This window comes from Podarcis gaigeae (assembly GCF_964106915.1).
Source record: "Podarcis gaigeae genome assembly, chromosome: 5".
Classification (NCBI taxonomy): domain Eukaryota; kingdom Metazoa; phylum Chordata; class Lepidosauria; order Squamata; family Lacertidae; genus Podarcis; species Podarcis gaigeae.
The window spans coordinates 50,718,547-50,734,205 of record NC_139681.1 but is presented as its reverse complement, the minus strand read 5'-3'; the positions used below and the strand labels follow the sequence as shown (position 1 = coordinate 50,734,205).

General features: G+C 37.3%; 1 protein-coding gene across 3 annotated transcripts in view; it reads left to right on the top strand.

The window, feature by feature from the left end:
* The window catches only part of ATRNL1 (attractin like 1), a 502,266-nt gene that overhangs the window by 203,417 nt on the left and 283,190 nt on the right, over positions 1-15,659 (top strand). For all 3 annotated transcript variants that reach the window (XM_083741181.1, XM_083741182.1, XM_083741183.1), the window contains exons 23-24: positions 357-435; positions 3,245-3,402. In XM_083741181.1, the coding sequence (XP_083597307.1) occupies positions 357-435; positions 3,245-3,402 (237 nt within the window). The remainder of the gene's footprint in view (positions 1-356; positions 436-3,244; positions 3,403-15,659) is intronic.

The window sequence follows — 15,659 nt, the reverse complement described above, 5'->3', positions numbered from 1 at the left end:
ATTTGATAGAACATTTACATTCACCGGCAAATACTTCTTTTTTTTTTGGTTTCAAGGTTCCGAAAATTGAGGTGTGTATTAGATTCGATGGTGCAGTAGACTCTAGTAAATACAGTAACATGCACAAAGAGCTTCCGTTATTAGCTATGGCAGTTTTGCAAGTTCATGGAAGCCTTCACTGTCATCAGCTGTAGAGGACGAAGGCCTTGTAGCATGTGAAAAACTACGTCAGTGGAGCATGCCCAGTGTGTTTAAGATCAGGGCATATGTTTGAACACCTGTAGTTGAAATAAGGTCATAGCTTGTTTAAGCAATAGTCTTATGTAATTTTTATATTTTCTTTTTAATTTTTTTAGTCAAACAAAAATTTGGACATATCAATTAATGCATCAAACAACTTCAACCTGAATATCACTTGGTCAATTGGCTCTACAGGTAAGAAAGCCCATAATGTATTTCTACTTCCAAGTACTTATTCCCTCAAGTACTTATCATCTAACTATATTTACATGATTGCCTTTTTGTTTCTTATTAGTAAAGCTTAATAAAATGTATTCTTTTTCCATTCTCATTATGCCATTATTAATGATATTACTTAAAACTCAGATAATTTGCAATCTGAATAAAGGTTCATTAACATGTTAACTTTCTTCCCTATTCAATTAAAATTACTTGGGTAGCAAAACCTTGTATGCTCTTTAAATTTTTAGAATGGCAGTGTTATGAACGCAGTGATTTTAATTAAGATAAATTACTTTCTTAACTACTGCAGAGACTGAGATTTTAATTTCTTTGTTTCAGTGTTCAAGCCTGGAATTTAATTATTAACCTTAACGTTGATATCAAACAATAAAATCCTTCTGTGTGTGCTGATAAAAGAACCTGCTTATCTTTTTTTTCAAACTTTTGAACCCAATTTCTCCATTGGCTTTAATAAAAAGCTTTGTTTAGAAAGTTTCTTTGAATTGGTTCTGTTGACTTTCTGAAAATATATCCAAGGAGAGCACCATTGATTGCATTTTTAATTAATTATGCAGAATGGTTAAGAACAGGAGGCGCTTCACACTTTATGTGACAGATCTGTTTCTCCAGGTGTCAATTATGGTTTTACCTGTGGAACACTGCAACATTTAAAAGGGAGATGCGCATTTGTGAACATATGGTGTACACACACTGATGAATTGCAGCCAGGTGTAGCTCCACATTGTGTATCCACTGTATATCTCTGTATTTTGCAGAGCTGCACTCCCTGTTCTTCTGAGATCTGGGCTAGCATTGCAGATTGTGTGTCATACCTAGGTGCACTACCACAAACTGCTGAATAGGAAGAACTTGATGTTAATAGTTCAAGGGGCTAATAGGGAGGCAAGGGATGGTGCCATGGGCAGTCAAACTGTACCGTTCCCTAAAGAAAATTTTATCATTTTCAGTAAAATGAGACAAAGTTTCATTACTGCATAAAACTAGCACTAAGAGACCTGTCATTGCATCCTTGTCCTTCAGTTAGTCCGTGTGTGTGTGTGTGTGTGTGTGTGTGTGTGTGTTTGTATGTGTGTGTCTGTGCTTAAACATGTAAAAAATACAGTGACACAAATCCTCTTCAGGTATTCATCCTGCAAATGCAAGGGTGAAAATTTGCAGAAGGCTGAGGCACAGCTGTAGGTCCGACCTCTGTTACTAGTTATACCCCCTCAAGCCTGACTTTTGCATGTTTAGCATGAAGGTCCGAGAGCAGCTTTCAAGCACATTTACCTTATGTACTTAAGAAGCCTCCTCATAATCAGGCATTGTTCCTAACTGTAAGGAGGCTTGCAAATATGCTTACAAGACCCTTTCAGACCTTTGCACTAAATAAGTGCAGTTTTGGGGTTGCACTGCGCATAGAGACATTGGGAGTTGTGCTGCAGCACATATTCACATCCCTCTACACACTGTTAAGTAAACTGAGGGATGATTTACTATGCAAACATTTACTGGTGAAGCAGAATATGGGACTCCCACTCCAGATTTTAAAAGTGTACATTGTTGAATCTTAGTTCTGTTTAGTGTGGAACTAGATGCATGGTAAAAATGGAATTTTCATTCTCATGATTACTTCCAGCAATGAAAGTGAATGTGGGTGGTCACTTGAAGGGAGAAGCAGCATGGGAAGGGGAGCTTAATACATTCATTCACCCATTTCCCACTGAAATCCTTTGTTCCAGCTTCTTTTTCCCCAGTACTTTCCCCTCCACGAGTCTGGAGAATACTTACAGAAGCAAAATGACAAATGCCGCCCTGCTGTTCTTCCTACAGCCTCCACCCCACACTGTACTCTGCATATCAGAGGCAGTCTCTTGTTTGCTATCAAATGTGTGTTTCCCAATTAATAATACTTTCTTTGAGGTGTAGTTTCTTTTACTTTTACTTCATTGTTGCTTGAAATCCCCTACTTTGGGGGGGGGGGGATCTTTTGTTTCTTTTTGCCAGCTCAGCAATTTACAAATCAAAAAGAATTGCTGAAGATTCTCATGTCTTACAAATGGAATAAGTTGAATATGAGATGTCCTAAGAATAGTTGAGATACTAAAGTAATATTTCACAATCAAGACAAATACATTTTTTACACACTTGAATAACTTATTCAATTTTAGTGTAACTTGAGGAAACTGTATTAGCTGTGTGGTGAAATGGGATAAAGTTGATATAACTTTCAAATCCATTGTATGTTTCATTAATCATTCATAATATCTGAACAACTATTCATAATCTTTGCTAGTATATAAAGGATATATGTATAAATGTTTGTTTTATATTCCTCATGCCATTTTTGAAAATGTATAGAAGTCACTTATAGAGATGTTATACTTTAGAGATCTTTCCCCATAATATTCCATCATAATTTTAAAGATGAATCCAGTGTGCTGTCTTGATCATATGAACTGTGTGCTTGATTGAAGCAGCAAAGTATGCAGAAAGGAACTCTGTCCAGCACAATTCAGTGTTCTTTTCTCCTGAATATTCATCCGAGGCTGAATGTGCATTTTCTGAAACTGTTTCTCCTTCCTTGGACTGGGTGGAATTAAGCAGCTTTGAGGAATTTAAATTTGTTTCCGTCTACAGTTTTGTTATAGTAATGAATATCTAGATACCTGTTAGTTTTATTGTTGTGCCCCACCATGTGTGTCCTTGAGATGGAATGGACTACAAGCTAATTATTTTTTTTAATGGGCTTGCTTTTCATTATTTTTATGTACTCTCATAGCTGGAACGATATCAGGAGAAGAGATTCCTGTAGTTTCAAGGGCTAATATAAAAGAATACAGAGATAGTTTTTCCTGTGAGAAATTCAACTTTCGGAGCAACCCAAACATCACTTTCTATGTATATGTCAGCAACTTTTCATGGCCAATCAAAATACAGGTTAGTATAAATAACAACTATGATACTTCTGTTATATTAAATTAACATTTTCCTCTGATCTGACCACCAGAAATGCAAAACTGGCTGTATTGTCTATGGAGGAAGGCCCTGTCATTGTGAATGCCTTGTGGTGTTTCCTTTAGTGTTAAATCTGTGTGGTTCATATTTTTTTAATGCATGGTTTTTTATCATTTAAAAAAACAACAAGTAGTTCTTTGAAAACCTTGTTAATTAATGAGACCTGATTGCTGAAAGAAAAAAGTTTATACTTCTACAGAATGGAAACTTAGACTCAACTGCTTAGTCATATTGTTCCTAGCTGCTGCTGTGATACAAAACTCCTTACCTTTCACTTACCTATTTATACATGTTGGGATATATACAAAGATTATGAAAATATATAATTATTTAGTACATGGACCCAAGTATTCCATAACAATAAAACAAAGTTGGAAGTATTTGATTTAAGATGAACACAATGTTTAAATTTAGCTTCAGTGTCTCTTCTCTAATACTTCTTTTGCCGTCTGACAGTGTATAACATATATATGCCTACACAGAAGTAAGTGTGATGGGGCTTACTTCTACATAAGGTGGTATAGGATTGAAGCCCAAAAGTTCAATCCTTAAAATATGTATTTAAGTCAATATTGCTTTGTTCTTGGGCTCAGGGATACTTAGAAATGTACAATAGACTCCACGAGACTGATGTGTCAGGCATTTATGACTGGATCCAAAATTAAAATTCTTAATTTTATTTTTTTACAAAACACTGTTCCCTTTGTGTGTGCACAGCTAATTAGTATGTGGAGACCATGGGCAGAGACATCAGGTATTAACCCTGTTTCAGATATAATGCAAAACCATAGCTTGTTAACAAGCCATGACATTAAACCACAGTTTAATTTTAACTTGGTTGACCTCCCCAACCTGGTGCCCTTAATATGTTTTGGACTACAGCTCCCATAATCTCTCAGCATTTGACGTGCTACTTGGGGCACCAGCTTAGGGAAGGGTGTCTTAAACTAATTATATTTTCCTGCAGGTTTGAGCACAACAATAGTTTAAATTAGGAAGTGGATGTTTCCAGCATCCTTCCAATCAATGCTAAGAGGAAATGGTCAACTCAAAGGCTTGCTTCTGCATGTTCACATAAAGTATATTTCAGTGTTACATCCAATGTAGGCCATTTGATAGCATAGCTCTGCAAACTCTTGGGACATTTGGACCTCCAGTGTACATGGGGCATTCAAAAAGTATGCAAAACTAATGAAATATATGGTATTTTATTACTACAAATGCCATCATCATTAGCACCACACTGTCTCCTATGGTCTAACCTCCAAAATCCAAATGAAGTCAGCTGTACTTTTAATTCTTTCTGATCTCCTTATGTTACCTTAATATCTTATCTGCATGGTATAAATATTGTCCCATTTAGAAAGGTAGCATTTTATCCAGGTAATTAAACCTTTCACTCCCTTTTCTGTTTTGACCTAATAATCTTGCTACTTTCTCCTTCGTAACTACTGTTGGAAATATTTGTTTAACTTTATCTCCATGAGACCTCTGCTCTCATTCTTGAGTATCCATGGATATGTGAACGTTATGAACATGAAAAACAGTACTGGAATAAAATACCCTTATACTGGCCTTCGCTTTTTGATACTTTTAACACCTTCAGTCATATGGGATATGTCTGCAGTGGGGCATTCCAGTGGGAAAAATAAGCTATTCACAAGGAATAAGATAATGAGCTGGTTTATAAATATTGCTACTAGGTTAGGCTATTTTTTAATCATCTTTATATCACCTGTCTTCATATAGCATTAGCTTGCTATGGACTGAAAGACAGCGACAGAGAGTGATTGCTATGTTAATTCAGAACAAACAATCCAAAGGCTAAGAACTTGATTGCAGGAAATATATGTGTGCAAGGATGGTAAAAGATCACTAAAGAGTAACTGATTTTTGTTAGGTCATCTACTCAAACAATGAATCATTTAATCAGTTAGCAGCTGGAATTTGTGTTCATTAAATGGCAGAATCATGCATGGAAGGTATTTCTTGCTTATAAATTATATATATTTAGAATATGTTCTATATAATTGCATGTATCTAGGTGAATGAATACATGCAGAAAGCATACTGCCTTCCTCAAAAGCTCTTTACATGAATAGCGAGGTTAAAACTTGACATTGGTATAAACTTTAAAAATACAAATGTACTAAAATGGGAGAGAAAAGTTAAATATGTTTTCTCCCCCACAGTTTCAAAGGCAATGTACTTCAGATGTGTAACAATATACAACACTGCAATAAAATTCAACATGTAGTGGTCTTAATTCTTTCTGCACTGTTGAACACACAACATAAAAATGATTGTTTCGAACATTAGTGGTTCAGAGCTATTTCAGAATGCTTTCTTCAGCAAAAAGAACTTTCCAATGAAGTTTTTTCTTCTTCAGTTCAGTAGTGTCCTCTCTTGCTTACCCTGAGATTTCAATATAATATTTTACAGTGTGTAACATCTGCAGAAATCATGCAGAAATTATGTCATAATGATATGTGACTTTTTTGTCGAAAATAGTACAATAGGACAACATTATTTTTCTCCTCCTTTAAACAGTATGATTAAGTAACCGGTTTAAAATACAAAGCCCAGATAGCAATGGATTTTCATTTAGAACTTTGACAGTGAAAGGTTTTTCATCTGCTGTCTTCAAAGTAGACCATGCAAACCACACATCTAAGAAGTAAAATTGGGAGTTTTAACATGGTGCCAAAATGAAGGCAAGATTGCTGCCCAGTGGCTCTCAGTGGGGAGGAAATTCTACAAGTGGGGTGCCAGTACAGAAAAAGCCCTTTCCTCTGTAACCATATCATATGTAACATCCAAATATGGGGTGCCACTGAAAAGACCATTGCTTGGGTAGGACAGTATTGAGAGAGGTGTTTCTTCAGTTATCAATTTTCCAAGTTGTTAAGAACTTCATAGCACCTTCAGTTCAGAACAGAAACATTGTTGTATGACTCTAACTCAGTGCACCATATAACAGTCTAACAGCCATGTTTCATACCAGTTGCAGTTTTTCAAGGCATGTTGAAGGGCACCTCCACATGAAGCATTTTATAGTAATTGAATTAGGAGCTTATGAGAGCTTGAACTATTGTGGTCGCTATCACTATCCAGGAACTGATGTAGGATTTGAAACAAGCAAAGTTGATATGGCACATTTATTTAAACAAGAGGTCTTCACTGATCTGGTTTGGGTGTTACCATTTATAACTTGCCTGGAGAGAGGGAGGCACAACAATGGTATGTGAGGCCAAAACCTGCTACCAGGCTTGGCACATATAGAAGTGTGTGTGTGTGGAATAAGTATTGTTTAAATTAGGTCTTCATGATTTGTGCTCTGGGTATGAATGTGTGCTGCATTTGGAATCGGTAACTGTTCTTTTGTGATGTTTTGAGACCTCTGTCAGTGTGGCTTTGCTCAGTTGCTTGATTCATCAATATCTATTTGCACAGCTGTGAATGAAAGTGTATTTATTGGCTAACTACTTATGATATACCTAAAACTGGATTATGAATGTTAATCTGAGGAGCTGAAGGAAGGGGCTTAGTATATGGAAGGGTCTAACCTTGTGGTGGAAGGCTGATGCTGATGACTTTGGAATACTTGGGTTGGGTGAGACCCAATGCCCATCCACCTGCTTTTGCTAAGCTTATTTTGAAAACCTGTAGCAGACAGTTTAACTTATAAACTTTTTGCAACGTGTATTTTCTCCACTAATCCCCTCTCTGAATGGAAACTTGAACTTGATCACCTGTGGTCTGCGCCAGCCCTGTGACCCTGTGATAAACTGTCTTACAGATCTATTGGCTTGATTTCTGCAAATATGTTTTTTAAATGGTTAACAACAAATATACTTACAACACTTATTTCACTGTCCATTAATGCAGATTTTCAGTAGATTTGGAAACGCCTAACCAAAAAACTTCTGAAGAACTGAACTTTTTTCATTCATTCATGTAACACAAGCAGATATTAGGTCAATTGCTGATGAAGAACATGAGCCATTTCATATGCTAAGGCTTAAGGTTGTTTCTTGTTTTTACATAGAAGGAATACATGCATACACACATACATGCTCAAGAGGCTGCAAATAGAGCCATTCACAGCAATGTAAGTAATGTAATAACAGTGATTTACTGTTCAAGGTTCAATTTTCTAAACATCTTAATGGCTTCCAGGGTGACTGTTAGTAATATGGCTGTATGTGAATATTATAAATCTTGAAATATTGATTGGGCATTGACAACATTGTGGCATGGCACATTAATTTTTTTAAAAACTATTCTGAATATCTCATTTTAGTAAATGTAAAATCTGTTGTGAAATAAGGGTAGAAAATGAATTCTAATAAAAACAGGACATAGAGCCCTCAGAATGGTTCTTTGGGCTTGATACTTCACATAAGACTTGAACATTCCTTTGATGTATGGGACAGCCTTGAAGCCAATAGTTGTTGACTCTGTTCAGAAGTCTTCAAATCCTGTCATTTTAAATAAACTCAAATGGATTTAGGATACATTTACATTATTTTATGGAATATTATTTTTCGATAGCTTTGTAAAGTACCAAAATTTATATTCTTTAAGCATCAAATTGAGAACTTTGGGGTTTTTAAAAAATTAAATTCGGGATATTTCACTGCATTTAACTTTGCTTTCATTTTAGCTTTGGATAGTTCTAAACAGAAAAGGTTTAAAGTAAAATTTAACTTAAAATAGTTTCAAGATATTATTCACCATTACATAGTACAAAATGTTGCTATAACATAAATTGTAACTAATATTAGTTGGAAAATAGGAAATAAGTGCAGTTGGATATAAAGAGAAAATTCTGGTGGTAGTTGTTTGAAAATAGAGCAATTTGGTTGGGAAACTGTGAGGTCTTAAAAGGTTTGATACATCTGAATAAATTTGCTTGGGGGACATTATAGTTTTCTTTCACAGTCCAAGAGTTTAACTAGGTGGCATTCAACACTGCTTTTAGCTGCATCATTCTCTATCTCTTGGGTGACTGTACAAAAATTAACATATTTAAAACAACAGTTTGTCACGGAGTGGGAATACTGTTCATAGTTCAGTTGATGTTTTAAAAACAAAACACCTAATTGAGAAATAATTAGTCTCCAATCACACACTGTTTTAATTTGTATATCATTTGAATGCCTGAGATAAGATCTTTACAAACTAATGTACTGATTGCTTTGGGTTCTCCCTCACCCAGACCAAGACATGATCCACTGCTGATTTCTAGAACATAATGGATATATATATGTACATACTGTATTTCATATGAAAGATATAGCTGTGATATTTTACAAGCGTATACTGAGATTTGCTTCTGCAATGTTTATTTCATTTATGCAATTAAGTAAAATGTAGCTATCACATTTAATGTTTAATAGCAAATCTAATCAATTATAGATTTTACTTTCATTCCAAAACAAAGGATGTGGCTGGTAACTCAGGCCATAGGGGTGTGCTGTGAGATCTTGGCTGTACCTTAAAGCATTAATAATTCATACTCATGATGTACTGGGCCATGGAAAGCTAGGAAGGTTATGGTTGATAATTTTTGCTCATAATTCTTTTTGCAATTATATATATAGTTTGGGCTGTCCAGTGATCAGCCCTTCTCAGCCCTTGGCCTTGTCAAGTACTTCAGGAGATGGTCACTCTAGCTATCAGAAGAGGACACCAGGGATTTGCTTCAAGGCAGTGTCAGTGCATTAAAATCCTCCTGGCTGTTTTAAAATAATACTTACATTGGTTAAGAGAATAAGACAGGATATTAAGCATTTCCTCGAGGTAATGTTTGTTTTCATATCACAATCCTAAATATTTATAAGCATTCATTTCAAAGTGATGGAGAGGAAGGAATAAGGATAGAGCATATTCCTCTAGGATATTACTAGAGGATCCACAATAGCAAAATTGTGCATATTGATGACATATAAGAAATGGGAGAATTTGTTATAGTGTACTTAATGATTTGAATGAAATTTTGGGTTTGTTCTCCCAGTGGTTCCTCTAAAGTTTCTATTGATGTTAATGTGACATTATCATTTTTGACTGCTTATTCAAAACACAGCATTCATGCTGCAAAGCTAGTGATGTTCAATAACACCCTAAGAATGGTTAGCTGCGGTTCTTGAGTAAAAATAGTCATGAATAGCTCTAGATGGTTGTTTCTCTGCCTGACCTTATACAACCCATATATTAGGAAGTATTCAAGTGGTTAATCTCTTGTGCATCAATGGAAATAGATTTCCCCCCCTTAGCTCTTACTTTTCCCATAGCTATTACAAAAGGGGGAAATGCTGCTTAATGCATACTGTGCCTGTAATAACCTCCGGAAGCTGATTAAGCACTTTTTGTAAAATGATTACACTGATTTTTCTAACCTAATAATTTAAATTCATGTATATTCACTATAAAAAACCCTGCATTTGTTTAGAAAATACTTCTTAAAAATTGTGTTTGTCTGTGCAAGTGAGGTGGTATGGGAAAAAAAATCAATTGCAGTGGTATTACTTGCAAAGCAATCGATTTGCTTCTGTTGTAAGTGGAAGGCGTGTCCTGAAGGGTTGAAAGAGAGATCCATGATTACTGCTCTTTTCTTTCTTTAAGTGGATGAGCCACATATTCTTCTTCTGATTATTGTTCAGTGTGTATATAAAGTTTACAAGAACAATATTTAAATGTTTGTATAAATTTGGCTTATCCCCTGTTTTGAACTGCTCCTCTGACAAGTCTCTCAGTAAACACTTCAGCTGCCAGCTTAGTATTTTCACCAGGGGTGCAGACATAAACCCATTAACCAGGGAGTCTGCTCTGTTGAGCCCAGTGTGGCTTACTTTGAGTAGAAATGTGTAGGATTGCAGTATAAATGTATGATGCCATGGGAAGACTCACTGCTTTCATTGTCAGCTTTAATGTTCAGAAATTTTGCAGAGAATAAGTTGAAAAGACATTGTTTCCTGTGGTGCCACTGGCTCTAAGAACTGGTAGCAAGGTTTTATTTTCAAAACTAAGCTCACTTGGGTTTCACAGGTAGACCTTAAGTGCATATTTTTTATTATAAGGAAGTAGCGACTTTTCTATTTACTGTTTCTTGGGTTGCATCAACAATTATGTTCAAGTAAATTCAAATTGTAGTGCAACTCCATACATAAGCTATGTAGTGCATGTGGAAGGAAAGATTTTTTTTGATTTTTTTTTTCCAGAGGAGATGATGGTAGAAAATTTACAAGTGGGGAGTTACTGCATCACGCAGTGCCGCCTCCCTTTTATAAAGTTGTTTGGCTAATGCTGCTAGCAACAGTAGCCTTGCTAACTTCATGTTCTCCACAATGCCTCATTATAATACTTTATTCACTATAATTCACTTGTTAGTGGGCCACCCATCTTTCCCCCAACAATTATTAATCAATCAATTAATTTAAGTTCTATGTCACAGGGTGGTTTATAATATAAAAACACAAAAATACATACCATAAAAATGAACAAAAACAGTAACTCCCTCCCACACTTTTTTAAAAGCCATAGATTTTTTAATAAGCCAAAGGCCCGGGAGTCATAGAGGAAGGACATGGAGAAGAGGAATGTTTTTGCCTGGTGCCTGAAGATATGTAATGAAAGTGCCAGGTGAGCCTCCCTGGGCAGGGCATTCCACAAGTGGGGAGCCACCACAGAAAAGGTACACTTGTGTTTCCACCTTCAGGACATCTTATGGAGGGGGCACACGAAGAAGAGTATCAGATGATGTTCATAGAGTCCAGGTCAGTTCATATGGGGAGGGTGATCCTTGAGGTATTGCAGCCCTGAGCCGTTGAAGGCTCTGTAGGTTAAAACCAGCACTTTGAATTGGACCTGGAAACTAATTGCCAGTTTCTGAACCGTCTTCAGAGACAGCCCCACATATAACGTTTTGCAGTAATCTAACCTAAAGGTTACCAGAAAATAGATGTTAGAAGTTAGGTTATCCCTGTCCAGATAGGGGTGCAGCTGTGACACCAGCCAAGGCAGATAAAAGGCACTCTGCGGTGTCAGGGACTGACTGGACGCTGAGGAGTAGTGACTAGATACGGATGAATGGGCACCGGGAGAAGGGGGTTGGCATCTGACTTGGAAGAAAGGATCAGTGATCTGGGAGAGCCTGTAACAGCCAGGAGACAAGAGTCAGAGGCAGGAAAAGCTGCAGGAATGGCAAGTGAAGAACAGGTGCAGAAGGAGGGAGAGATATGTCAGGCTTATGTAGAGTCAAGAGCTTACACACCACCACCTCCTGCCTCCACCTCTCCTGCTCCACTGTCTCCCAGAAGCAGCAGAGGATTGAAGCAGGAGGAGCAGAAACAGGTTACACACAGGCATAGTCTCCACCTGCTTGTGCGCAGCTCAGGTGGGCAAGATACTTAAGCTGAGGTTGGGAGTGGGCCCTCTCTGTTACTGCAATTGGTCTTAATTTTCTAAGGAGAGGCATGTTGGAGAACTAAAGTGATAACCCTGAAAAATTCAGGTAATTGTCTATATATAATATTGTCTATTGAGCAGCTTTATAGATATGAGAATGCCTAGATTATGAATGCTTACTATGTAACATAAAACTGATGCTTAAACCCAGAGAAAGTTTTACTGAAGTCTCATTGAAAAGTATCCTGTTTATTTCAGTGGAACATATGAACAACTAATTTTCTAAGTAAAGGCCACAATATTTGGGGAAAACTGTAAATGAAAGTATAAAATATAGCTATATATCCTTGCTCTTATATATATTTTTTAATGCATAGCCACTTTGGGTTTTTTTATGCTAGTCTAGAAAGCTCTTGGTCCAGGGGTGGGGGCATTGAGCTATAGAATGTTGCTGAAAGAGTTTGTGAGAGAATGTTTTATAACACTATCTAACCTTTTGCAAAACTTTTTGTTGTTTTAACCTTGTAGACTTTTAAAGCTTTGTAAAGATTGCTATATAGGGGACAGAAGAAGAGATCTAAATTAAATGCTAATGAATTTTCTTTTGCAAAACGTATTAACTTTTCTAGTTAACATTGATTACAAGACAAGGGAAGAAATCAGGCAATTAGAAACTAGTGCAGTATAAAAAGGTTGTAAGCAATGCTTCACAAATGTTAATTCCATTGAGTCTTCAAGTGACTTTCATTTAACTTTGCTATATATTTCCAAAGGGTAAGAATCACATTATATGGATGGTACCATATAGTACTAAATTAGACTGGGCGTAATCCAGTCCACTAAGAGTCCTCCAACCATGTGTGGTTGCAGGACACTGTAGAGAATATTTGCACTTAGCTACAAACCCATATTACTTGAGAGAATTGTGGAGGGGAACAACTATATGGAAATATGGAAGATGGGTGCACAGGCTTCCCATTCCCCATAATGATATGATTTGGGGCATGCATGCATGCACAGACCATGCACAGGAAAGAGAAAGCAGAGGTTTATTAAACCTTATGGTGATCCTTCTATATACAACTGCTGTATCAACTGGTGGGTCAGGGCCTGCTAGTGGGTTGCAGCAAGAGCACTGCCACCATGCAAATATATAGTAAAATATTAAGAAATGGGTCCCCAAATACATGTTTGGGTTAAAAGAGGGCCCTGGGTGTGAAAAGTTTGAAGATACTTGGACTAGACTGAGTCCAATCAAGTCTGAAGTTCAGATGTCATGCATGAAATAGATGAAATCATAAATTTCTGAAATTATGTAAGAAAGAGAAAGAGGTCTTAACAGCTCTGGGGCCCATTCTTTGAAAGAGACACAGATATGTGTTCCTCCATGATATTATTTCTCAAGGATAAATTGCAGAATCTTAGTCCTTGTTTGCACAAATAGAAGGGTATGTCCCTGGACTGGAAGCAGGAGGGGAAAACCATAATAATCAGGGACAATGAGAGGCTGTGCTGCTGACGAGTTAAAAGGCTCAGAACACATGTTGGCAAATTGATTGGGCCTTTGATCCCCAGAGTGCATAGAAGAACTGACACTAGAAACCACAATCAGAGAACAGTGTTTATTTATTTATTTTAAATATAATTTTTATTAACAAGCCAATCAAATCACATTAATTCCAGATCACATTAATTCCAAATTATACAGCCAGATTTTTAAATTTTTGTTGGGGGTACCCATACATCAAGCTCCGAAAGAAGGCCAAACATCACTCATGTTGCTGCTTTAATTAAACAGTTCTATCCAGTTCTGTCCAGATAGTCTCTTTGTTACTTTCCTCATCTTCTTGTTGTTATCATATATTCCTTTCTTTGCGATCTCTGATAGTCTTCCCAAGCGGGTTGAAAACAAACATCTTCTGTGTGGGTTTTACACTCTCCAAAAATCATATCACATAAAGAACAGACGCCATTTCCACACCTCCGCAAAGGACATTCCCTCCGTCTGTCCGTTGATTTTCCCAGGCTTGCCAAACATATCTCCGGGGGCTCTGCCAGGTCAAGATCACATCCCGATAACCATACATTCACATTCAAATGACCCTGGTCCTCCTCCCCCTCGTCTTTCTATAGGCAAGCCTGTCTTAGCGAAACACCATTTGTAACTGCGTCATAAAACTTTCCATTCTACCGATCCTCTCTTTGATCATTTCCACACAGTTCCCGATCTCCTGCCTGTGATTAATAGTTTGCAACGATTCTTCTTTCTGGAGGGGAGGGTTATTGGTACTCACATAAGATAAAAAAAAGAAAAGTTTTTTCCTCCCCCCCTTTCCGTTTCATACCAACGTACCAGTCTTTTAAGGATGATTCTTCACTTGATTTATTGTTCAGCCCGTCACTCCACTCACAGAGATCCATTAATCAGCAGTCTTTACTCCCGATCTTCACTTGATGTATGTGCATTAGCTTCTTTCCAATTATATATTTCCAATTATATATTCCGAGCTAATGCGAACCAGTGCGCGAATTAGAGACAGCGTCCGGGAGAGCCGGCCTCACTCGATGGCTTCATGCCAAGTGCCCACACTCCCTTCTTTCGAATCCGGGGGTGAATTATGGACACCGCTGGCAAGGCAGTCCCCCCCCATTCCCTGGGGGGGGGGTAAGGGAGGCTGCATACTCCCATATCAGCCTCTTAATTACCTCGTGTGGGTCGGAGAGATGTTATTGTCAGCCATCTTCCAATGCGCCACCTGGTGGCCCCCTCAGAGAACAGTGTTTAAAGGGCATTTGTCACTCCTGTATTATACTCCTGCATAATACTCATGTTGCTAAATACAAATCAGGCAGTAAGAAACTAAGGAGTTTAAAAATAGCAACTAAGGCTGCAATACTGTTCACCAGGAATAGCAAAGGATGATGTTTGCCTATGGCTATATACACACCAAAGTATTAATGTGCACATGGGTAACACAGATAGAATTTTTCATGTGCAATTTTGTGTGCTTTTTCTTCATCCACACAGAAGCACTTTCAACTGTCATGTTTCCATCTACACTAGTGGGCAGTGCTTGATGGGATGTATTCACACTGTGTGTTGGCCCCTCCCCTCAGTTAGTACTTCCCTGCCCTTCCTGAGTTTCAGAAATTGAGGGCCATTGTGGGAACGAGTGTATATATCTGTTTACCAGATGCTTTTTTTTTTAGTTAACAATTTTTCCGATGTAGCTCAAACAGTACATACACAAAACAGTGGGATAAATAAAATAATAATAATAATTAAAAAATGTGTGACACACTTAGGTTTGGAAACCTGAGGTGCATTGTGGGCATGCACTCTTGCATGAGATACATGCAAAATTTCATGAGATACAAGTTTTCTGACATACCAGGCTTCCACAAAACAGCTTTAAAATATCATGTGTGTGTTGCATCAAACCAACCAGCAAGAAGAACCTCACCAATGGAAGTAGGGAGTGTGGTGATTGATGGCACCTAGCAAAACGTCAGCCCACATGTAAACTCAACCTGACACCCATTACAATGTGCTTCAGTACATCCACAGTTAAGTAACATATAATTTTATGTTGGATGTATTTCTTTACTTCATTATTAGCAGAGCAGAAAAATCCAAATAAAATGTGGGGGATGGGGAGTGTGGGCTGCCACTTGGATGAGGACAGTGTTATGTATACAGTGTGGAAAAACAAGCACAGATGAAATTCATTGAATCCACCTTTAACTGATGATTGTACACAGCCAGCAAC